The sequence below is a fragment of the Pleurodeles waltl genome, chromosome 1_1 (genome assembly GCF_031143425.1).
Source record: "Pleurodeles waltl isolate 20211129_DDA chromosome 1_1, aPleWal1.hap1.20221129, whole genome shotgun sequence".
NCBI classification, from domain to species: Eukaryota; Metazoa; Chordata; class Amphibia; order Caudata; family Salamandridae; genus Pleurodeles; species Pleurodeles waltl.
The window spans coordinates 390464388-390489578 of record NC_090436.1 but is presented as its reverse complement, the minus strand read 5'-3'; the positions used below and the strand labels follow the sequence as shown (position 1 = coordinate 390489578).

Genomic DNA, 25191 nt, shown 5'->3' with positions numbered 1-25191 from the left:
ATGGTTTTGATGGTGTCTTCGTCGCTGACGCTGGACCAGGCGGTCAGGCGACTGGTCCGTGTGGTAGTCGCAGGGGTGGTGGACTCGGTGGTGGGTGCGGGGGGGTCGGGGTTGAAGCTGTCGTGGATGTCGGTGATCTTGCGGTGGAAGAAGGTGGCCAGGGAGTCGCACAGGTCTTGAGATGGCGGGATGTCGTTGGTGATGGAGCTGGGGTTGGAGAGTTCTTTCACGATGCTGAAGAGCTCTTTGGTGTTGTGTGCGTTGTTGTCTAGGCGGTCCTTGAAGGCGGTCTTCTTGGCGGTCCTGATGAGTTGGTGATGTCTGCGGGTGGTGCTCTTGAGGGCTGTGTGGTTGTCTGGTGTTCGGTCGTGGAGCCATTTCTTCTCCAGCTTCCGACAGGTGTGCTTGGAGATCCGGAGGTCCTCGGTGAACCAGGCGGCTTTCTTGTTGGTGTGGTTGGTTGTAAAGGTCTTGAGAGGGGCGAGGGTGTTGGCGCAGTCGTTGATCCACTGTGTGAGGTTGGTCGCGGCAGTGTCTGGGTCGATGGGTGGTCTCAGGGCGAGGGCGAGGGCGGTAGTCAGTTGGTCCTCTGTGACCTTGCCCCAGCAGCGGCGTGGTAGCTGTTGGGTGTGGTGGTGTGTGGTGGGTTTTCTGAAGGTGAAGTGAACGCATCTGTGGTCGGTCCAGTGTGGTTCGGTGGTGTGGTTGAAGGAGACGTGGGGGCTTGCGGAGAAGATGGGGTCGAGTGTGTGTCCAGCGGCGTGAGTGGGTGTCGTTACGAGCTGTTTGAGTCTGAGGTTGGCGAGGTTGTCGATCAGGGCGGTGGAGTTGGCGTCGTTGTTGTTCTCGAGGTGGAAGTTCAGGTCCCCGAGGAGGATGTAGTCCGTGGAAGCGAGGGCGTGGGTGCTGATGAGGTCGGCGATGGTGTCACTGAACTGTGGGCGGGGTCCGGGAGGTCTGTAGATGAGAGTTCCTCTGAGGGTGGTGTTGGGGTCGGTGTGGATCTGGAAGTGCATGTGCTCGGCGGTGGTGAGGGTGTCATCGGTGTTCGTTGAGATTTTGATGGAGTCTTTGTGGATGATGGCGATTCCTCCTAACACTCCGTTGGTGCAGTCTCTGCGGGAGATCTTGTAGCCCTGTGGGATGGCTATAGCGATGTCTGGTGCTGAGGTGGCGTTCAGCCAGGTCTCCGTCAGGAAGGCGACGTCGGGGGCAGTGGAGTCTAGGAGGTCCCAAAGTTCGATGGCGTGCTTGCGAGCGGAGCAGGTGTTGAGGAGGATGCAGTGGAGGTGGTTGGGTTCTCTGGCTGGTGGTGTGGAGGGTTGGATGCTGGTGAATCTGCAGTTCCGGCAGGTGAAAGGCCCCTGGGTGCGTTTCGGGGTGGCCCGGTAGCAGGGGTGGTCTCGTCTGGTGTTGAGTGCGTGGAGGGTGCTTGCGTCGTAGTGCAGTCTGGCGTAGCGGGGGGTGCGGGTTCCAGGGGTTCTGGTGCTGGGTGCGGTCCAGGTGCAGACGGGCGCAGACGGGCTTGCCTTAGGCGCGCCTTTGGCGCGCCCGCTTCGCGGCCTCCATATGAGGGCAGAGGGAGGGAGGAGCAGCTGGGAGGTGGGAGCGGGGCGGCCAATGGGAGTGAAGGGGGCGGGGCAGCAGGGGCTCAGCAGCAAGGGAAAAACCCGGGGAAAAACCCAGGGGAAAACCCGGGGAAAAAACGGCGGGAGAGGGACAACAGAGCACAGGGGTACAGAAACCAAAACACAGGGGCACAGAATGAAAAAAACGAAGTGGCACAGAAGCCAAGCGCAGGGGTACAGAAAAAAGGGAGCGAGTAGTCAGGCGGCAAAAGCGGCAACGGAGGTTCAACCCACAGGGGGCGGCGTGGCAGATGGGGGGAGCGACCTGCCTGGTGACAGGGTCAAGGTCGCTCTCTACCACCGCTTCGCGGCCTCCATATGAGAGCAGAGGGAGGGAGGAGCAGCTGGGAGGTGGGAGCGGGGCGGCCAATGGGAGTGAAGGGGGCGGGGCAGCAGGGGCTCAGCAGCAAGGGAAAAACCCAGGGGAAAACCCGGGGAAAAAACAGTGGGAAAAGAAGGCGGGAAAAGACGGCGGGAGAGGGACAACAGAGCACAGGGGTACAGAAAGCAAAACACAGGGGCACAGAATGAAAAAAACGAAGTGGCACAGAAGCCAAGTGCAGGGGTACAGAAAAAAGGGAGCGAGTAGTCAGGCGGCAAAAGCGGCAACGGAGGTTCAACCCATAGGGGGCTGCGTGGCAGATGGGGGGAGCGACCTGCCTGGTGACACAGGTAGTTTAGAATTCATCTGCCAGACTTCTGTATCATCTCCTGAAACACGCTTTGGTTTCAAACCTTCTCTGCGAACTTCACTGCCTCTCGGTTCCAAACAAATACAATTCCAGGCTTTGTTCTATATGTACAAAGCTAGAGCCAGAAGAGGGCCACAATATATTCAGGATTCGGCAGTGCCTTGCCAGCCCACATGCTGAGATCACTTAGCCTTGTGTGCAGTGCTTGGGATTTGCTTGGCCTGTACGGGAGGCCGCTCCTTTACATTTCTGGGTGAAAAATTGAGGAAAACCCTCCTGGAGCACTTGAGAAAATGCACCTCATTACTTGCGTTTTGTAAAGACCTGAAGAACTGCCATTTTTAAGCTGACATTTTGGACATCCCTACCTCTGGTCAGCGCTGGGAAACTCTTTGTGGGTAGCTGCACACATTGTCAGATTTATTAATAATCATCAAGTTCCAGGAGGCCTTCTCTGGAAAAAGATGCAAACATGAGGAATCCTGCCAAAGTCATAAGGAGCAATAAAACTTATGTATATAGACACTTGGACAGGAAGCGAACAGGGAGGCTGTTTCCTTCTTTCTAGGCAAATCTTTACCTCCATTGGCATGAAAGAACTGTATGTTTTAGCACTGATGTCTTTAATCTGTATACTGATGATCTTTCGCCCGATCTGGGCATTACCAATGCCCATCCACCCAAACTAGGGGGCTGCTTGATATCTAATTTTTAGTATGCTGATGAGTTGTTGTTCAGCAAAGTAAGAGTCAGCCTTCAAAGGTTAATCAACAAGTTTCATCAGTACACATTACAAAGTAAACTTGAAATCAACTTAAATAAAACAACAGTTACAATCTTAGGGAAGAAAATCAAAAAATAAATTAAAAATGTGTAGGTTTAATGGTATCTGGGTGTTTTGATCAACTCAAGAGGCACTTATCAGCTGCAAACATAAAGCCACAAGACCAAAGCCACTGCCCTATTTGCAGGTTTTCTAACAAAGACTAAATTTTATGGGGGCCAAATTTGGATCAGATGTTTCAAGTCATTAGGGCAAAACCGCTACCAACAATTACTTCTGGTAGTGAAACTCTACTAGGAAATGATACCATACTTCTAGATAAATTAGTGATGAGAACCTAATGTTTTATCTTTCTGCTCCCCAAGATGGCTTACCTGGCTGGACTCAAATTTGGGCTCACCAAATAAACAATAGTAAGACAGGGGGGCCTTCCTTAAAATCTGCCATAAGATGTGAGCTTCAAAGGAACATAATATATACAGGCTATCCTGGGTTGAAATAAAGTATTCAGGCGGAAAAGGTGTCCACAGGCTCCATCTGGAAGATTAATTAAATAATCTGTATGAAAAAACGATGGAATCTTCAAGTGACTCAGTAAGTTATTTACAAAGTCTATTAGTTTTTTTTTCTTCTTTTTTTTCCCTTGAATCTTTTTATTGTTTTAGTAAATTCAAAGTTGCAGTACAGCATGTAATAGAACGGGGGACATGAGCTTTACAAACAGCTTCTTCGCATAACTGCATTCCTAGATTCAGCATACATTTTGTGCAATCACTGTACAATTACAAAACAACAGTTAACAACTTGGAGTTCGTTTAGAACGCCTCGGCATATCTCGCACGTCCAGCACCCACCTCCGCCGGTCCATGGAGGTGCGCCTCCTCTACCTACCCAATGTGGGACCAGTCCTCGTAGGCAGGGATGAAGGCAAAGCATGTGCGTATCAACCGGTGCAGTAGTTAGCTGCTGTGTGCGGACAGTTCATCCAGTAATCGATGGTGTGTCATTGGCAGCAGTAGCGCCAGTGTTTGTCTGCTGCCCGCCTCTCTCAATTTATCAAGCATCGCATTCCTAGCTGGTGGCCAAGGGATACTTTCAGAGACCTAGGCTGTCCTCCCTCTGTAGCGCCGCTCCCTCCGCCTCCACCCAAACCGCAAAGGAATTCTCCCATGCTGTTAATGTGGGTGGGGCCGTGGCCTTCCAGCTCCCAGTGATTAGGTGCTTGGCTGTCAGGAGGGTGCGGTCAAGAAATCTTGACAAGGCTGTATGCCCCTTGGCCCTGGGTAGTAGACCCACGAGGCAAGCCTCCCATGAGGACAGAAGTGAGCACGACATGCAGTCAGACAACCGCGCCGTGACGTCATGCCAATAAGTGCTGAAAGAGGGGCAGGACCAAAGAATATGGAGCAAGTCTGCTCCTATCAGCACGCAGCGTGGGCAAGCGGCTGATTGTATTTGTTAAGGTTAGCCGGTGTGAGATAGGCCCTGTGAAGGATGTAAAACTGGATGAGGCAGAACCTAGAGATGCAGGGAATGAGTGTGTGGCTGGACAGCACAGAGGCCCATGTCGTGTCAGGGCAAGGTCTAGTCAGGTCTGCCTCCCATTTGGAGCACAGAGCAGTGCAATTGTGAGCTGTGTGTAAACCGCCGTACTAGGTGTCTGCCTTGTCCAATGACGTGTATAGATCGTAGTAGATCGTAGTAGTAAGTGTGTTGGTGGTTCGGCTGTTATGTCTTCCCAGTGTCTCTTCAGTGTCACTATCTGGAAACTATGCAATAAGAACTGCACAGTGGGCAGACCCATCTCCACTACCAACGTAGCAAATGGGATGAGTGTGCCCCCATCTTATGTGTTGCCTAGTGTATGTATCTCTGCTACTTGTGGGCTGCAAACCACATGGTGTGCCCAGTAGCTCCATTGCAGGTGCGTAGGGCATGCTTGAGAGCATGAGGTGCAAGCTTCTGCGGTAGCAGCGGTGCGCTACGCCCATCAAGGGCGCTCCAGGTTGCTTTGGTTTTGTAATACAAAAGGCTATTAAATAAGGGCATTTAGAACACATCATGGTTAGAGTGCAAAAATTAAACTGCTCCGCTGTCCCATTCTTGGATAGTAATTAATTCCTATACAGAACGGAAAATTCAGCCATATTTGGCGAGTACGTTTTCCAAATATAAAAAAAGCTAAGTTCGTGGAATTATTCCTTAGCTATTTACCCACTTCAGATTATGAGCCAGAATGGTTGAAAACCAGTGAAGACAAAAATGGAAGCTCTGCAGCAGTGACGTAGAAACAATTGTGCACATTCTCTGCATGAGTCCGGTACTTCAGAAGGATCAAAATACATTACTGTGCAAATTATTCAACTACCTACAGGTTCAAATGTGCAGACAAGTGGTCATAAAAGCCTTGAATCCAACAAATACAGCATTGAACATACAATTGTCAGATTTTTAGCAATATCAGTCAAAAACTGGTTGCCTTGTAAGGAAATTATTATAACTTTACCAATATTATTAACATCATTCCTATTTATTGGACTCCATTCACGGCTTTATATATAGGTACATTTGAATTGAGCAAATAAGCGTTTTTAAATGATTGATTATTAATATTCAGCACATGTATATTTTTAGTCCTGAAAGCATTTGTTGGCACTTTGTTTTTATTTCATTGTTTAAGCATTTTTCCCACACATGTAATGATTTAATTAGTCGTGTATGAGTGAATAAATTAGAATTTTAATATCTTCAAACAATGATAAAATGTGTCTTAACCTAAAAAGGGTATTCACAGCTCAGCCGAGCAAATGCAAAACAAACATGGGAAAGGCAATCATTTGCAAACATCAATTTACCACAATCTAATATAAAATATATACAGAGTGCAGTAAAACGGATATGGAAAATAGGTAAAGAAAAATTAGGGCTAAAACAACAATTTAACTCATTTAGTTTACAACAAGAGTCAAACTACAATCAAAGGACAGCCATGTATGCAGTGTGCACTCAACACGAAAGGCTCTATCACTTACAATCATGAAATGCGCAGTAAGGCCAGCGAGTAAATCATTACCAAACTCAATATAGGATAATATGTAACACTGCCTTAACATCCTGCATGTTTTAGAAGCACTACAATTTTAGATGGTATTCTGCTATTTTTTAATAGATTTAAAGATGTGTCCAACATGAGACCAAACAACTTGACTGAAGTCACAATCTTGGAAATAACATTTATTGTAGGTGTTCATTACTTTAGATCATGAGTCTTTTGTGGGGACGTAGTAGGGAAGTAAGTCAAGGTTTTGACAACTTTTCTCAATTTAGTTACATTTATGTATCATGAGTATATTGATTAAGAATGTGCATAATTCCGCAAATAACTTGGCTAGAGGTTCCACAAGAATCACAACGGTTCATCAGGGGACTCCAAATGGAATGCAATGGGTGCAAAGATTTGTTACAATGGGACCTATTAGTAAAAAAAAGGCTTCACATCATTTTAAAACTGTCCTCAATACTTTTTTTCAGAATGTGAAGAAGGATACTGAGAACGTTCTAGCAGTACGCAAAGGTAAGATTTGTCTTTACCAAAGATCCTTGGGATGTTATCAACAATTTTGAGCTTGACCACTTCTAAATTGTCGATGCCAGAATCATACTGATTTCTCATGAGGTGGCCAGTTTAGAAGATGCACAATATGTTCTGAAGAATTCTTTCAAATACCTTGACAACTTTTTTCAAGAATACAGTTTACATGGTTAGCGCTTATATCAGGGAATATGTGCTACATGGACTCTTGTCAAATAATATCTCAACTCTTACTGAGCAAGTTGTAACAGTTAAAGTAAAATTGTATGTGGACTGATAAGGAGACAAGGGGCAGATACATTAAAGGGTTTTGCCCATTCTGTATTTATGAGAAAATAAATTGATACTTCAGGCGCAAGTTCTTTTCAGCACACCCTCGTACAAAATTGCTCCAGTTTAGGACAAATGTCTTTGTTATGGTGATGACCTAACTGCCTTTAAGGTATGCCTACAATTCAGATGTAGTTTGAGAGGTCTGAATTTGAAGTCTGCAGCAGCTGATGTCTCCACTCAACCGACAAAGGATTGTGATGTAATGTTTGGCACTGTTTTCTAGTGAATAACTGAGGATTTGTCATGAACAAAATTGGCAAGACTGCTGACATGCTCCAAAAGCCTATTAACTAGTGACTATTAACTAGTGTTACCAGACTCACAACCAAGTCTCAAGGACAATGCTGTATGACTATGCCTCTGCCTTCTGAATATTAAGGTGAATCAGTGGAAAAGCTTACACAAATCTACCATACTACAAATTCGAAAATACTGCTTCCTTAGTCCCGAGACACCACCACCTGTTTGTAAAGCGAGACAATTTAGCAACAGGAAAGGTGCCAAAGAGGTACCAATCTGGCACACCTTCAGCACTGAAAGACTTCTTCCAGATGTCTTTCATCTAATGTCTAGGCACACAGACGTCTGTCTGCTGATTGTTTCTGACCAGACCTGGGACATCAAGACCGATGGTGAAACGTACTAACTGCTCATTGCAATAAATACTGAGCCACCTGTGACAACAAAGGGTACTTGTGCTTCCTTTCCTGTGAACAAAAACACAGGTGTGCCATAAAGTGATTTTGAAGTCTGATCTGTGCACACTGTCTGTGAAGTAAGCAAGTTTGCTGGTGTAAGGCAGCCCCTCTGATGTCTAAAAGCAGTTTGTGCAATTTCTTCTAGGTGAGCATCCCACCCTTTTCAAGGAAACAAGTGGTGAGGATGTTTTTCTAATCAAAATAATTGTCACCTTTCTGGGTTTAAATATGTTTATTATTATCATACATCGCCGGTAATGTTCAAACATCAACAAGCATCTCTGTGCAGGCCCAACAAAAAAATGAAAAGGAGAATAGGATCAAAACACATGCCTATCAATAAATCACTGCTCAGAGAAGGAGTCTGCAATCAGTGTCACCAAAGCAGTCCAAATGAAAAAGAGGATAGCATACAAAGAAAATGAGCACTCTACACAAATAGTATTTAAAAGAACACATTTAACCCAACAGATTACTACTACCACTTCTTCTCCAGAACACCACCTTGGTCCACATCTTTTAGGAATGTTAATTGCAACCTCTTTCTCCACAAGAACACCCCGGACAAATTGTTGTGGTGCACTGCACAAATGCAAATTCAACATTCTGGTACACCTCTGGCTTAGTAGGTCTTGGAAAAGATGATGCTCTGCCCCTGGAGCACAGTTCTAGGTTGTACAGAAAAACCTGCTGAAAGCAGAACATGCAGGACCATCCTTTCCCACTTCACCTCCATCAGGGATCTTTTGATGCCCAAGGTACAAGGTACAAGGTCTCAGGTCTGGGAACAGCAAAAGGCAGTTGCTCCTTATCATAATCACCATGGCCTGGATTGACTAACCACCCTCAAGCTCACCACCAACATACAATGGTGCAGTAAAACCAGGCTAAAGGACAATGCCTGGTGGCTATGCAAAACCCACCCTTTCCTAACAGAAATGAAAAGCGTATTAATGATGCTTCACTGTCCATATATACTATCGCTTTGCTCTGAACCAATGCCACACATCTAAGCAAGCTGCTTGCCTAGTGTATATCAGAGCTACTGAAGCACTTCAAAATACTATCTTGGCATACACGAATATACAATCTTTGGAAAATGATCAGTGGTGATGTATTTACCTATTTGGCAGAATCAGCTGATTTTATTATTAAAAAATAGTAACACATACCTGGATTTTAATGTAAGAAAATCCAAGATGCTGATGTGACAAACGCAGAGGCAATAGACTGAAAGTTGGAGCATGCTGTGGAACACTTTGCCAAAGTATCTGAGCGCAGTTTCTGTATTTCAACATTTTAAGTTTGATATTAAAATTGTTTTTAAAGAAAGTAGGCTTAATTAGTCAGCCTATCGTTTTAACCCATCACTTGTAATTGTGTATGATGGCACAGTAATCGCTAATTATTTATTGTTATACATTTTGTTTATATTCTATACCTATTAATATCTTTGCATTACCTACTCAGAGAACTAAAGCAATAAGAAATCATAAATAATCAAATAAGCAATCCACTACATTAGTACTCAGCCTCACCTCAAACATTCTCACCTCTAACACAATGTAGAGTTTAAGGACAAAGAGAATGTGTGCAGACACAGCTGACTACTACAGACATTTTCCTCTCCAGGTTTTACATGCAAGGCACTAAATGAACATTTTACTTCCTTCGGTAATGCTCTACCTGGTGGATACTCTTAACTAACCGTGGATTCCTCAGTTTAGAACACTCACCCGTTGCCAGCCTGGGTTCCGAAACTTTCTAAACAATGCTCCTGTGTGCAGCTAACCAGAGCCTTTTGGCTTTGGGATGATTTCATACAGCCCCAGCAGTGAAGTGGACCCACTTATCAGCGCCACCACTGAGCACAATCATTGGTTTCTTGCTTTACTCTTTCCACACCCTCAGATGTGGAGATAAAAAAAAAATACCAGTGTGAATATTCCTAACTTGGGACATGTTTACATAACAAGGAAATGGAACAGCAGTGAGGACTGTGCAGCTAAATACAGTATCAACTAGAAAAACCATTACCAAAGGTAAGTGACCTGTTCTTGATGGATACTTCCAGATTGGATTGAGACCAAAACATCAAGCAGAATTGAATGAGTAAAATGCCTATCCCAGCCGACCTGATTGTCAAGAAATTAGTAGTCTCATGAATGTGTGTACCAACACACGTCACAGCCTGCAGATATCAATGACATGCACTATGCATGCTAACGCAGTGTTAATAGCCTTTGCCCTGGTGGAATAGGCACTCCGATCATCCAGAAACGAATTCTGGACTATTTGTATAGCAGATCTAAATGCAGAGTCCTAGCTTCGACAAAGTACTCTTATGCTCCATCTTTCCTTTCTTTGCCCCAAAGAAGCCCATAAAAAGCTGACCATCTACCCGTAAGTCTTTGGCACGAGCAACATAAAAAGCTTAAAGCCCTTTAGGGGTCCAGCCAATGATGCATCTCTTGCTTTTTACAGGGCGGAGAAGGGGAAAAACTGCCGGAATGGTGATGGACAGTCCAATGCAGAAGGGAGTCATGCCTTAGGCAAGAATGCCACTCGAGCTCTCAGTATCAGTCTGACAGGAAAAACATGGCATAAGGCAGTTGCACTGACAGTGTCTGAGGCTCACTCCTGCAATGAGCTGAAGTGATCACAATGACAAATACAATCTCGAGAGACAGAAGAGTTAACAGACAACAATGCATCTGTCTAAAGGGCATAAACATGAGAAAGATTAAGTTAAGGTGCCACTGGAGCATCACAAAAGGCTTGAGAGGGAACATGCGAGTCAAACCTTTAATAAATCTGATCAAAACAGGGGATTTGGAAAAGGACTGTTGGTCTGGCAATTGTTGAATGGCTGAAAGGGCTAACAAGTAACCTTCAACACTCCCCACTACCAGGGCCTTGCTCGGCGAAAGTCAAAATAGGAAACTACCCGACAGTTTGGCTCATAAATCGTGTGTTTTGTGAACTCTACACCGGACAACAAATTTGTTCCAGCGCTTGGAGTAATTCACTTTGTGGAAGGCCTCCTGCCAGTGAGGCTGAAAATCACCACTTCATGTGGCATAACAAACCCTTTTGCCATCAATCATATGCACAGGAAGTGACACTACTCTCATTTTCCATTGTCCATCCACCTAGGAAGTGATATCACTTCCTGCCTTCTTCCATTAACTCTTTGGGGTGTCCCATCGCTCATGTGTCCTCATTAAAGAGGCGATGCAGACAACTATATTGCCTGTTTGGGACGATTAGGACCAGGAAGGGTCTTGGGCCAGAATCCCTGTTCTACTGAAACTTAAAAAGTAAGATATACTCATGTACTTTAGCCAGGACCCCATATTGGCAACTCCCATAATCACACTCACATAGCATTTGCATAACACACACACCCAAATCTTGTACACATTCTAACTACCCAGTCCCCTCCAACTACAGAATACACATTTCAAATCAGGCTAATCAACAATTGCTTTGCAGCACTCCACGCACCACACATCACAAACCTTGTCACATGTATCACAAGCATAACACCCTCTTCAGCACAGAAAAATTGTTCACGCTCACATCTTTGAACATGTTAGACGTCATTCAAACGTCCTTCTTCCCACAGATTACAGCATCAATCGTGTGGACCATGAACATAAGAAGGGAGGAGCCTCATTGTCATCTATACGTCATCCTGCCTCAGCACCTTAGGCAACCATGTAGCACTCAACTCCACATACCTGTTGACATACCATTTCCCACTCTCTGAAACTCAGATCTACATGTTGCATCTCATCTATAGGCTTCCATGGCTGAACAAGGTCTTAAAACCATACGAGGGCACACCAGTGTAGTTCACAAGGTTCATAAAAGTTATAAAGTATACATCAAAGTCCAAGACGTGCTTCCGTGGTTGATAGAGGTTTATTCTTCTCAAGAAACAGGGCAATTTAAAAAGCAGCCAACACATTTTCGTAATCTAGACTTTCTCAAGGCTGCGAAGATCAAATAAGCAAAGAAAGGGATACAATAAGAACGTTAACACATGGTAACAGGGAATTCTCATTGTATATTAGCAAACGTTGAGTGAAAAAAAAAAAAAGAGGAAGAAGAACTCTTAGGTGGTCATGTCGTTTAGAGAGATGGTAGCTATCCCTATTGGATATGAAGGAAAGCAGACAGCTTGAGTATAGGGTGAAATCCAGAGATCGTGTGCATGCCGAACACATGCTAGGTGTCATTGGATCATTAAGTGTGCATATGATAGAACCCGTGTGAGATTAAGATAAATATTTATAGTGCCACCATGATACCAAGAAAAACACACTAGACCAGTGAAAAAAGGCACGTACCAAAGTCTTCAGTGATGAATTCTCATAGCTCCTCACCACCTCTTCCATCCACCATGCACACACAACCATCTTGAGTAATTTCAACCACCCAGACATTACAAGCAAAAAGAAAAAACAAAATAAGACACACTCTTCAACCTCATTGATACTCTCAACATGGTACAGCATGGTATACTCTCAACACACTCCAAAGGCCACATTTTCGACCTTGTCTTTTCAACATCGCCAGCAATGCAATGTAAACCACCCATAACCCTGGACAGGAACGACCGCTTTGCTGTCTCGCCCTTCAAACACTTCTCCATGGACAACCTAATGTCTGAACTCTTCTCTCACTCCATCAAATCCATGTCCAACGCCCACACCCTTCTAATCAATTTGAACAACTTTTTGCAAATCTATGTAAACATTAAAACCCCAGTCACAACACCCAAATGCATGCCAAAACACTATGGTATTCTAAACACCTTTCTGACAATAAACTATCAGAAAGGAAGGAAAATGGAAACAAACAGAACTCTCAAGGACCTCTTCATACTCAAGTCCCTCAGCTCAACACGCAGAAAGCTCATCAAATCAGCCAAACCAAAGTACTATACCAGCACCATCAATGAAGCCACAAACAAAAGCAGAATACTGTTCAAGACAATCAAGCAGAATATCATTTGCCTGCTGGATCCGCATATTACTCACTTCACAGGCAAAGTGCAACACCATCAACCTCTCCTTCCATGAAAAAAAAAATATATATCCAACAGTAGATCAACACCACCAACTTCAATTCTTATACCCACCCCTTCTCACAGAATCCTGCAATGGTCAGCCTTTGAAGCCCTTTTTCTCTAAGATCTCGCAAGCATAATCAACTTCATCAAAACTACTTCTTATGAAGATGATGTTTTACCGAAGTCCTTCATCAAAGTTCTCTCTTACTCCTACTTACTATTCTCAATATCTCCTTCAATCAAGACTGATTCACAGAAGCTTTCAAGACAGAGCAGATTCTTCCACTCCCAGAGAAATCTGCACTAGACCCTGCTGACCTAACCATCTACTGACACATCAATAACCTCTCATTAATTAGCAAGATAATTGAAAAAGGGGCCTACAGTCATCTCCAAGATCATGTCAATGCTAACATTAACATTCACTAATATGCTTATGATACACAACTCTACTTGAAAGTCTCCTCTGCTTCAGACATCCAATGTATCAAACACTGTTTCCACATCATCTAGACCTGAGAATGTCTAGCATGTACCCAAAGCTCAACTCAAGACAGAATTTGTGTTATTTACCAAGAACAATAATCAAGATACAGTACAAACTGGACTCAATTACATGAACCTTGATGGCTTCGAACCTCAACTTAGACCAAAGGACAAGTCATTTTGATTCACCCTGGGCACCAACCTCATCTTCAAGGAACGCATTTCAGAAAAATAAATGAAGATAACCTAGAACAAGTTAACTGTTTCAAAGAGAGTCAAACCATTTCCTCCAGAAAGAGATTTCAGAATTGCTGTACAAATACTCGTACTATCACATCTGAAAGGTGGCAATGCCCTACTCCATGACTACCTAGATTCCACACTGGAATAACAAAGGTGCATCTTACATGCTGCGTCAGGTCTCATCCAGAACCTGAAGCAATATGATCATATCACCCCCATCCTTATGGAACTCCAGTGGCTCCCCTTGCCGGCTGAACAATCTTTAAAACCATCTGCATATTTTACAAAGTTATCACAACCATCACCCATGCTTATCTAGCACACAAGCACCCATCATCTCTAGTGGATATCAGTACAACAACAGCCAGGATAACCTCAAACTTCAAACTTCAGACTAAGAAGTGTAAAAAAGAGAAAAATAAGACCTCAGGCCTTTTCTATCTATGGTCTCAAGATGTGGAACAACATCCCCTTACCCATCAGGACCACATCAATGCTGCTCCAGTTAAGGGTAGAGTTAAAGACTCACCTCTTTAAAAAACACTACATCACTATGCATTAACTATCCACAAACCAACTTCTTTTTCTCTTACTCATTGACTGCATACTTATCTTTGACAATGTACAGCTTTTTCTGCTGACTTCTGGGTCGGTTAGTGCTATAGAAATACTATGTACATACAAACATACCAACGCATTAAATGGCCACCACTGAACATGCATGGAGGGTAGATTAACCTGCTGCAACAGAAGGTTCTCCCAAAGTTGTATTCCAATTGAAGGAGAAATGCTTATGGCCAGAAGTTCCAGCTATCACACTCTCCAGTCCCAATCCAGAGCCGTTAGGATGACTTAAGCCCAGGCATTCCTGAACTTTTTCACAACTTGAGGCAGGACAGCCAGGGGTAGTAAGGTGTACAGAAATTCTGTGTTCCAGTCCTTCCAGAATGCATCTCCTAGTGGGTGTCTTCTCAGAAAGGGTAAAAAAAGAACTTTAACACTGTGCTTTCAACAGTGGCAAAAAGATCTAGATAGGGTTCTCGCTACTGCTGGAAGACTCTGACTCCATTTGTGATTTGCCAGATGCCACCAGCTGAGTTCTTGCAAGAATTATGCTAGATGGTTCACAATCAGAAAAATGCTTTGACGTTACAGCCAACTTTAGAGACACACAGCTTCTTGTCACAGAATCCAGGAACCCACTCCGCCCTGCTTGCTGTACTACATGGCGGTGGTATGATCCATTAGAACAGGACCAGCCTCCCCTTGATGGGCGTAAGAGAATGCCTTCAATGCCAGATGAATGGCCCACAACTTCAACGGGTTCATATGTAGCCGGGTTTCTACCAGTTAACAGAGTCATCTAAGCTCCACCTCCCCCAGCTGACCTCCCCAACTCAGTAGGGACGCATCTGTCACCACCATCAGGTCTGGCTGGAAAAGAGAGAAGGGCCTGCAGCTGGACCAACTGCGCAGAACTATCCACAATGGCAGACTGTGAGCAGACTCTTTCAAAATACAGAAACCACCCACCAGATTTCCTTTGTACAGGGCCTACTGAAACTTCAAAATCCATTGCAGACCCCACATGTGCCACCTGGCAGGAGAATAAGTGGTCAAGATGCCACAGACCTGCTGTCACAGATATCCAGGACAGAGGCTGAAGCATCAGGATTATACCCCGATTGTCCTTGGCTGGCTGCAGCAGAGGGAAATCCTTAAATTACACTGTGTCTAGGATAGCTCCAATGAATGGCAACCTCTGCAGAGTTTGAAGCAGCTTTGATTAATTGATCATGACTCCCAATGATTCAAGAGGCACATCATCGCCTGAAGGTGGTCTACGACTGACTGTGATTAAAATGCCTTCAACTACCAGTCGTTAAGGTAGGGGAAAGTTGACATGTTCAACCTCCAAAGGTGTGCCATTAATTGTATTAACACCCAAAGGGCATTGACAGCACCAAAGGGAAGTGTTGCAAACTAGAAATGCTCCGGGCATTTGAATTTGTCCTGCCACAAAAAAAGCATTGAAAGGTTGACAATCCAATATAGGCTAGAGGACTCCGTCCCTTCTAACCACAAGGAAATATCAAAAGTATCAACCATCTCCTCATTCTGAGTCCATAGCCCTGTCAAGAGCTCCACTGAAGAGCACCCATCCGCATCCTGCAGCAAAATGGAGAATTACTCCTGTGAAAGCTGATCAGATGTGAGGGACAGACATAAATGGTAGGGCATAAGCATGCAGAAAGATCTGTATGACAATGGATTGCCATCTTGGGAGGAAATGTGCCCCAACAAGATGGGTGTGCACTGCTAAGGGTAAACTAAAGTAACTCAGAGGTAACTGCCGTGGGGGGAAGGGTGCAGGAAGACTGGTGCCACTGCTGACCTGAAAGGTCTTCCAGACCCACACCCTTACCTCCAAAGGACTGAGGTGATTGCTGCAATGGTTGGGGAAATTGATGCTGCCTGTTCTCTAACCTGTGAAGTAGTCCTTCAATTTCCTAAACTGATGTAGGAATAGCTTGGCAGAAGTCAACAGTCCAAGGGAGCATGCTATGTCTTTTAAACGCTTCAGGGCAGAATCAGCGTTTTTGTCAAACAGGCATGAGTCATCAAAGATCAAGGCATGCACATCTCCATGTAACCCTGTTGAACACATCAATATGTAGTGGCAGAACAATGCTGGTACCATCCGCCGTTTACAGGCATCCAGTAGAATTCAGGATGGCATGAATCACACATATGGCTGCTTTTTGATCATCATTAACTGTACAAGCCAGAGAGACCCCAAGGTATTCTGTAACTGCTAGTAAGCTCTCGCCAGATATGTATCAGAGAGCATGCATATAGCGACCCAACAAACACACTGCACTTACTGATCACAATTATAGGCTGGTCGGAGAGATTTTTTTTTTTAACTAATGCATCAATCTTCTTGAACTCACTCTATTTAGGAGTTGTGGAGAAAGATTTGGGGTTAACTTTAGTAGTTGAATCCCGTACCACCAGACTCTCTAGGGTAGGATGTCTGGCATGGAAAATCAGGGTCGACTGAAGGTGGTCTTTGATGCCTGTAGACCTGCCTATTCACTGGTGGTCAGTAACAGAGTTTTGACCAATTGCCCAAAAGTTATCAGTCAGGGCCTTCTTGAAGGGGAAAAAGGGCTCAGATGTTGCAGGACCTGGTTATAACATTTCCGTAAGAACATTAGTCTTGACCTTGACAGAAGGCATCTGGAAATCCAGGACCTCAGCTTCCCATCAGACTGCAACCGCAAACAAAGCGCTCTCTTCAACCAGTGGTCCAAGTGGCCAGTACAACTTCCTATCAGGTCAGGTATCAAGCCCACAGGCATGTTGTAAACCTATACAAAAAAAAGACATGATCATAATGAGGTGAAGATCACCATCCTCCACCCCACCATCATCATCTCCCTCTGGTGGTGCACCTTGTTCAGATCCGAGGAGATAATAAAGCCTCAGTTGGCGCAACCACCCTGGTGGAGACACTGGATCAAAAAAAAAAGAGACCGTATAATGACAGGTTACGCTTTATTGATTTTATAGTGCAACATTGGTCGAGATCAAGCTAAATTCGGTTCGGGTCAGACATTGGAATGAGACTCAGATCCTCTTCTGGCGATACAGGCATCTGTACTGAAGTTGGTGCTGGACCCAGAACGGGTTCTAAGGGGTCAGTCGGCCCTAGGAAAATCATGCTGCTGTAACCCAACTGAAGGCCTCTGCAGATCTCTGGAACCTTCAGACTAGCCACAGGATGCCAGAAAAGCACCATAGATCTGGAGCCTGGCCTCTCAAGGAAACAATTTTCTGTGGCATTACCAATGGCCCGGGAAACTTTTGTCACACCAGGATGAGCTGAGGAGAGATGATGGAGGGGGAGAGTTGGCTCCATGCTTGGGGCCCACGGGGGAGACCACTAACACTGTGAAACACTTTTGGCTTCTCCTTGGTCATGGAGTGGCAGGATGGGGTTGAGCACTGCTCTGCTTTTTTATGTTTTCCTTTAAACTCTGATTAGGGCTAACCAGAGGACTTCAGCCGCGAGGTAAACCTCCTGTGAGGGCTGACCCAGAAGGGAGAAAAAGACCACAACTTGCATGAAGACTTGCACAAAGGTCTGGACTTTTTATGTTCTCCCAAGTACAGCTTTGCCTCCAGATTGCCTTTGGATATATGAGGGTGCACTTGTCACACAACTTTGAGTCATGCTCTGAACCCAGACATCAAAAACACCTCATGCAGGTTTTGTTACTGAGATCCGTTTTCAGAATTCAACGCATGGCTTGAATTCTGTCTTTTAAGGAGGGGACATCCAGTGTTTATTTTGTAAAGCAATAACTACTGAGGCTCACAGTTTGACTAAGAAGCCTGCGGCCAGCAATAAAAAACGTCAAGGGTGCTGTATACAAAACTGATTCCACCCCATGGTCTTTCATCACGCCAAACTCCACCTGCCCCTTTGTCTCACTCTTGCAAGTTCTTTTTTCATCCCTGCTATATTTGCCTCACTTTTTCCTTCTTTCTTTTCCTCTTCCTTTCACATGTTTGTGTTTTTCTCTCTCTTGCTCTGGATAAAAGTCTGTTGAGGCACAAATAAGTGCTGGTCTCCGAAACTGAGTGACATTGGGCCTCCCCGGCAACCACCAGCTCATATTAAACACTGAGGACATTTTCCCATGGCACACAGGTTTTTAAAATTTGAGAAATTACTACAGGCAGATGACTATGGGAGTGGAGCTTCGGATCAATGTCAGAAGGTGGCAGGGTTGGTGGGTATATGCGCCTTCAGTCCATCACTTCAGTGGCGGTACAAATTTAGGAGTACAACCTAAATCTACTAGATGGTTGGAGTCCTTTATCACATACACAATGACTTTTGCTAGGTTCCATTTGCTTACTAGTAGAAATACAAGCCAGTGCTCCCTTTCTAAATAAGTTACTGATCAGTACATTGTTGATGAACAAGCTAAACTATTGCAACATCTTACTCTTTTTTGAGTATTCATACCCTACAACCAGATCATCAACTTTGCCACTTGGATACTATTTAACTAGCCAATACTATCATCTACCTAACTTCATCCAACGCCAAGCACAAAGGAGTTCTTCTGAAAGCAAAGCACAGTTTTAGACACGCAGACTGGCACTGAAAGCCATAAATGGCACTTCCCCTCAATAATTCTCCCAACAGATCAAATGCAACATCCCATCACACTCCTGCTTTGCTCACCCTTATTTCCTTGCTCTGCTCAGACCCTGAAATGCTGCATAAATGGTCAGACAGTCAGACGAAATTGGTGTTCTTCTTTGGAACATGCCTCTTTTCAACTCAGAGCCAAGCCATCGTCTTTGCCATTAGCACAATCCCAAGTCTGCATGTAAATGTGATGCCTCGTAAAACCTAACACCGGCCCCTCCGCCACCCTCTAATGTGTAAGAAAATGTATATGTTATTCCCCGTCATGCGTGCTGTAATTGGCATTGGTAGTAATTTAACACAGTTAAGGTAATTTCCCAATCTGACTACTCCTATGCATCCCCTATCTGTCCCTATGAAAACCATCCCAAGTAATAAAGTTCTAACATGGCAAATGATACAACGTACAGCACTTTCGTTTGATGAATTTATCAATAAACACAAGTTATGGTTTCCTGTAATAAGGCAGGAGAGAGAAGCTTCACCTGTATTAATGGTCCTTCTGTAATGCCTGAAAGCCCATATGGGCATTATATCAAATTCAAATAACCAAACTAGAAAAAACTGAAGACAGAAAGAAGACCGTGCATAAGCACTGAAAATCGGATGCTCTCTGCCTTCATTTTCATTGACATAAGGTGAAAATAAGCAGTAAACAAAGTAGACTTTCCTGTTCTTTTCTGCCACAAATATATGGCTGAAGACAGTCAGTGGGTGTGATCTGAAGGTCCAGCAAACAGGGGTATTTCAACCCCATGAAGGTAAACGCTAATATAAAAGTAGGTGGAGTCTTTATTTAAAGGAAACTGTAGCATGGCAGGGAAATACAGTTCTTAGTACGCTAGAGAATATGTGAGTCTAATGCAGACCTCCGCATTCTGACTTTCGCTTAAAATAATATCTGTATGTATCAGTAGTACCTGGTGCTAGAACAAGACACTATATGCAGTACATATTGATGTGAGTTCTTTGTTCATGTTATGGTTATAATGGAGAAATGCATTCACTTCACTACAAAAAAGGGAAACTTAGCTGCAGATTCAGTGGAAAGTGCACCTATTTCCGTTGGAACTTTACTGCGTATTTCACATCCTATCAGCCAGGGAAATCCTCCTGAGGATAAGGCATGACACCATGCTTTCACACAGCTTCCAATACATTTTTTTGCAATGGAGGTTCATAAACCTCGGTCAGTGGTTTGCAAACATTTGTATGGCACCTGGAACAAATAGTTCAAGATTTGACAGCCAATCATATATATTTTCTTTGTGAAATTGCAGTTTAGTTTGTAAACTGATTCATAAACACTAAGGTCCGGATATACAAAAGGTAAAACCCTATGAAGCCCATTCCATGTCTTTTTGTACTGACGACAGCTCTACGACTATATAAGGCTTATACCAGACCAAAAATGTGTTCCGAGAAAACTTCTAAATTCGTACAATGTTTTATGTGAATCTGAACAGTAGTTTGTTTGTTGTAGAGGATTATAAAAAAACAATATAGATACTAAAATTGTAAAGTTAGACCTCCTCAAATGACTTTCAATCTCAGCTGTCTAATTTGATCAATGTGAATTTAATATTAAAGGATCAACATTAGATGAAGATTAAAACAAAAATATGCCTTTTATGTATAAGGATAATTGGTTACATGAAAAGGAGCAGAATGTTTTAAGAGGAGATGCTAAATTCTGCATCAAGACATCAACAATAGGTTATAGCACCATAAAATATTGACTATTACCTAAAATTCACATTTTAGGGATAAGGCGAACAGCTGAAGTCTATTTAGTCTTTGAAATGCACATTCTGACAAGCAGTGAGCGAACCGCGCCACCATAAGATGATTGTGCAATATCTAAGCTCTAACATATTACATAACAACAAGTATGGTGATTTATTCGTACGGACACCAATGAATATAAATATTCTCAAGTCTAAGTGGTCGCAAAATCATTGTAACAATCGCGCTACTTGCAGAATGCCTAGAGACTGCTTTCAATGTGTATTAAAGATGCATGGAACACTATTTTTAATGAACAGAAGGGAAGAATGCATTATACTTACAAATGGAAATTTTGAAGTTGGCGCACAATCGAAGCATGTGCTGCCATTTGTACGTTATTATCAATTATTTACAAGAGTACTAGGCAACCCACGTTTATTAGGCAAAGCCGAGAACAAATATACTTGTAAAGTTATGTCATTAGACTGCTGAACAAACGGCAATGTAAATATTCTAAAACTAAAAATGCAAATATGCATTTTACCAGTCTCTTGAATTTATTATCGTAAAAAGGTTTAATTTCCATTTTCCTGTATCAGCTTTATTCATAAAATGTCGTGCCCTATAAATATGCTGTTATTTTCTGCAGTCAAGCACGCGCTTAACAAATCTTCTCATTAATATGCAAATGTAAAGTCAATCGGTCCTCCGCCTGACAGTGCCATGAATTCCTGGTGCTCTGTATAATCGGCTTTGACTTGGCATCCACCATTTATCATCAAAGGTGTCAGTTAGAAAAATTATGGAATATGCACTGCAATTGATATGACTGCAATCTATTTTGTCAACAGTTAATTGTTCTTCAAATCATACATTTACATATAAACAGCCTAAATACTGATCTATAATGATGCAAATAAACTAAATTAAAAATCTCCCCTTTAGCATGTGCTCCCTTACACTAAAACGTGATGACTTCATTTGAAGACTGTACAAAGGCACACAAATGTGAACGATCCTTAAAATCTGCTGTGCTAATTTTCAATTGTTCAAGCAAATTAAAACAATGTCCAACTAACCAAGTGACGAAATAAACTAAGGGTCCTTTGTTCCATTCGTTTCGGCGCATGCTCTATTTAATTAGACTTGAGTTGTTGGTGACTTTTGGTTGTGTTGCATGTGTGTTGCCCTCCTCTAATACAGACGGTGCCAGCACACATACAGCATCTGCACTGTCCTAAAGGGCATTCCCTCATTTGCAAGGGGACGTAGCCCCAAGCAAAAGAGAACACTCTACCATATCCGCCCCCGGCGTATTATGGATGTGGATGTAAAAGCAAATAGGGCATCAGAAGGTGCACTTAGTGTGCACCACAAAGAGGTGGCATACAGTCAGTGCGCCTCCTACGAGGGTGCCCCTGTGAAGGGGGCAAGAGGGATCACTTGAACCACCTCAGTGACCTCCCTCACACAAAAGACATCTGAAGTCTTACAACGTTGTGTAGAATTGTAAGTGACTGATCACACTATATATGTGTGTGAGGAAGGCCATGCAGAAGTACAGCACAGCATAAACCGTCTGAACTGTAGATGAGTGCCTCATCTCAGAATATATACCCAGGAAACTGAAGGACTCTTGTGATCCCTCCCTCAAAACAAAGTGTGGCAGATATCCTTGGACATGGTACTGCCATACTGTGTAGAGATCCCTGCAATATTAATATAGCAGCAGGCTTCTCCTACAAACAATGGGAATAAACGTATTTGTTTAAAAAAAAAAATGTAAATGACCATTTCCCACTGGCAACTTAAACCTTGAGACACAAAAAATCTTAACTGTGCAGGTGATACATGGTTCAGAGGCAGGATCAGCCAAAGCTGTGTGTGTCTTTCTGCTTTCTTTAAGTAGCAATGTATTGAGAATTTCAGCTGGTCACACTGATCGTGACTTAGGAAATAACGTCAAAAGGTCATCATGCAACTATGTAGAAAGAGCAGAGATTATAATATTTTGTGCAATTATATGGAAAAGATCGTACTAGCTCCAAAGTGGGCTTAACATGTGAACAGACTATATCGGAACATATAACTAATGGTTGGCATCCCATTACATTTTGTATTGATGTTTCTAATCTTTGCAACAAACCTTGTGACGGCGAATCAGCTAAACTTGTTCTGTATCTTATTGTACACGTTCAGACAAATGTACACTTGTGTTACCAGATACTGCAGCAGTCACAAGCTGCTCCGTGCAAAATCAGAGACTGTCTGAATAATCCCGTATTATCTACGAAGAAATGAGACTTAAAAACAGAACCTTCCTGGGAAATACAATGTCATACAGACAATATATCAGTACAACCCGTGACATCCGAGGATAAACCTGCTTTAACTACAAATATATCAACATAAATGGTATAAGAATTTGTAGAATTACTGCCTTACCCAATATGGATGAAGGTTCTGATCCACGGAGCAACATGGTGGAAACATATTTTAAAGATATTTCACGAATAGGAGGGAGAAAGGATTGTGATAGGGATGTTGACCCATACAGGTCTGTAAGCGTTTTATGTTTGGCCAACTAGAGAAGCTTCTCTCTGGGAAACTGTGCTCTCATAAACCTGATTTATATATTTTAAATTGCACGCTGATGTAGCATTTCTTTGGGAAATGCATTCCTGTGCTGCAAAGTCCTAAGACTCCGACAGGCTGTCGGCGGAGACCTCTGCAGCAGGTCTGCTTGGATGTTATCAGCCTACTGGATTTTGCATGTCATCAAAAGCATCATTAGTCCATTCCGTGTGAAGAACAGGGCTGACATTTCACAAGAGATCAGGACTGCTAGTAGAAAAACAATTTATCAGAATCGCATCATGTGAAAGGGGTACGTGCTTGGTGTTACGAAATTCTGCATGTTACAGTAGAAGTCTAAAACATTCTTCGGTACTGTGATGGTAAAACTCACCTCTTTCCAAGGGCTGACAAACTGTGTGCGTGCATATCGTGTCAGCATGTGAATGATCACAACCTGACCCCACTCTTCCACATCGACGAGCAAGTTACAAAGCTTCCGATAGTTCTTGTGAATCAGGTCTATTCTCTCAGGGCACACTTCTTCAAATGCCATCACCACACTTCCGGCCACGAGCTAGAAAACAAAGTTTACAGAAATAAACGCACTTAGTATTCTACTGGTATAAGCGGGGATACTGTTTGCAAAACGTGATCACTTTAGGTAACGTTTGTGCTGTGTGGACCGATGGCTTGATCAGTAGCAAATGTCCAGAATAACAAACTTTCTAATTCACTTAGTTCTGGGATATTTACTGGATGTACATTGTTCTTGTAAGAGTATCTTAGGAAAGACCACAACTTGCATGAAGACTTGCACTGCACGGATGTGTTCCTTCTGGACCTACACTTCAAAGGAAAACTCGCAAACACTCCCTTGTATTTCTTTACTATGTACGGGTCTTATTACTTAGGATACTCAACACTCGTGACAGACAGCAGAGGAAAACATACAAACAATGGAGGTCCAAAAAAAGAACAATTTTGCATGGTATTAATGCATTTTATACACACCAGGCTTAACACATTACACAAAATATTATTTAAAAAGCAATCATGAAATGTCATCTTTACCGTGTATGCAGCATCCAGATTTTAACTAAACAAATGAGCTTGAATGAGAATGGAAAAAGTAAAGCATTACTGCTTCGATCACAATACTTGCCTCTGATCACTGACCTCCAACTTTTAGGACATAGGTTGGTTGCAAAACTTTGAAACTACCCAGCATTTTGAGGCGAGACTTCCCAAGTAACAGCCAGAAGAAATGTTATTGATTCTCATAAAAACAACGACAGGTGAAACGATTCACTCACATTTCACTCCAACTACCTAGGTCTGTCTCACTACCATAGCGCAAAATCTGACCATCAACAGCCTTAGCAATAGCAAGTCTGCATTAACAGCCCAGAGAGCAACGGAGTTAGGGTCATATGTTCAAAAACATTTTCACATAGACACAGAATGGGTAAAACCCTTTGGTACATCTGGCCCTTAGTACTCTCAATATCAAACTCCAGAGATCAACAGTTGCATGCCAGCAACTGGCAATCAGTTTTTAAAGTTAATTTTATAGCACAATCAGGCGAGTTCGTTAATGCACATAAGCTTAAATGGCAGCCAAGCGAACCTCTAGCACGGTAGTCTTTATTTTGTGATTGATACCTGGCCTAGAAATCAAAAGTAGAAGACTGTCAGATGCAGATAAAACAAAACAAAAAAAGCCCTTCAGGAACTACTTTATCGTGCGGTCTTAACACAACGCTGACAACAAAGAAAAACAATATGAAGACAGTTGGCCAAAATTATGCTTTGAACTTTCCAACTTCTGGCAGGTTCGTGTTAAGATGATGGGTTGTCCAGGCTTTTATGTAAGACTAAAGAGTGTTTAATGCATTACGTTGCAAGAATAGGAATAGCACTCGACCAGTAGCATGTCATCTGCCCAGCCAGAAAACGAATCAGATCTCAAACTGAACTGCTGGAATCCTCAAACCACACATTCTTTATTACATCACTCACACCAACATAGATATTTGATCCTGGACAGCACACAAGACAACATAACATACTGTTTCTTTACAAAAGTATTAAGTAAAACATAAATGACCAACACCCACAAA

General features: G+C 43.2%; 1 protein-coding gene across 3 annotated transcripts in view; it reads right to left on the bottom strand.

The window, feature by feature from the left end:
* AP3B1 (adaptor related protein complex 3 subunit beta 1) overlaps window positions 1-25191 on the bottom strand; it is a 1440584-nt gene that overhangs the window by 952739 nt on the left and 462654 nt on the right. For all 3 annotated transcript variants that reach the window (XM_069223388.1, XM_069223395.1, XM_069223382.1), the window contains exon 7: window positions 23463-23645. In XM_069223388.1, coding sequence (XP_069079489.1) covers window positions 23463-23645 — 183 coding nt within the window. The remainder of the gene's footprint in view (window positions 1-23462; window positions 23646-25191) is intronic.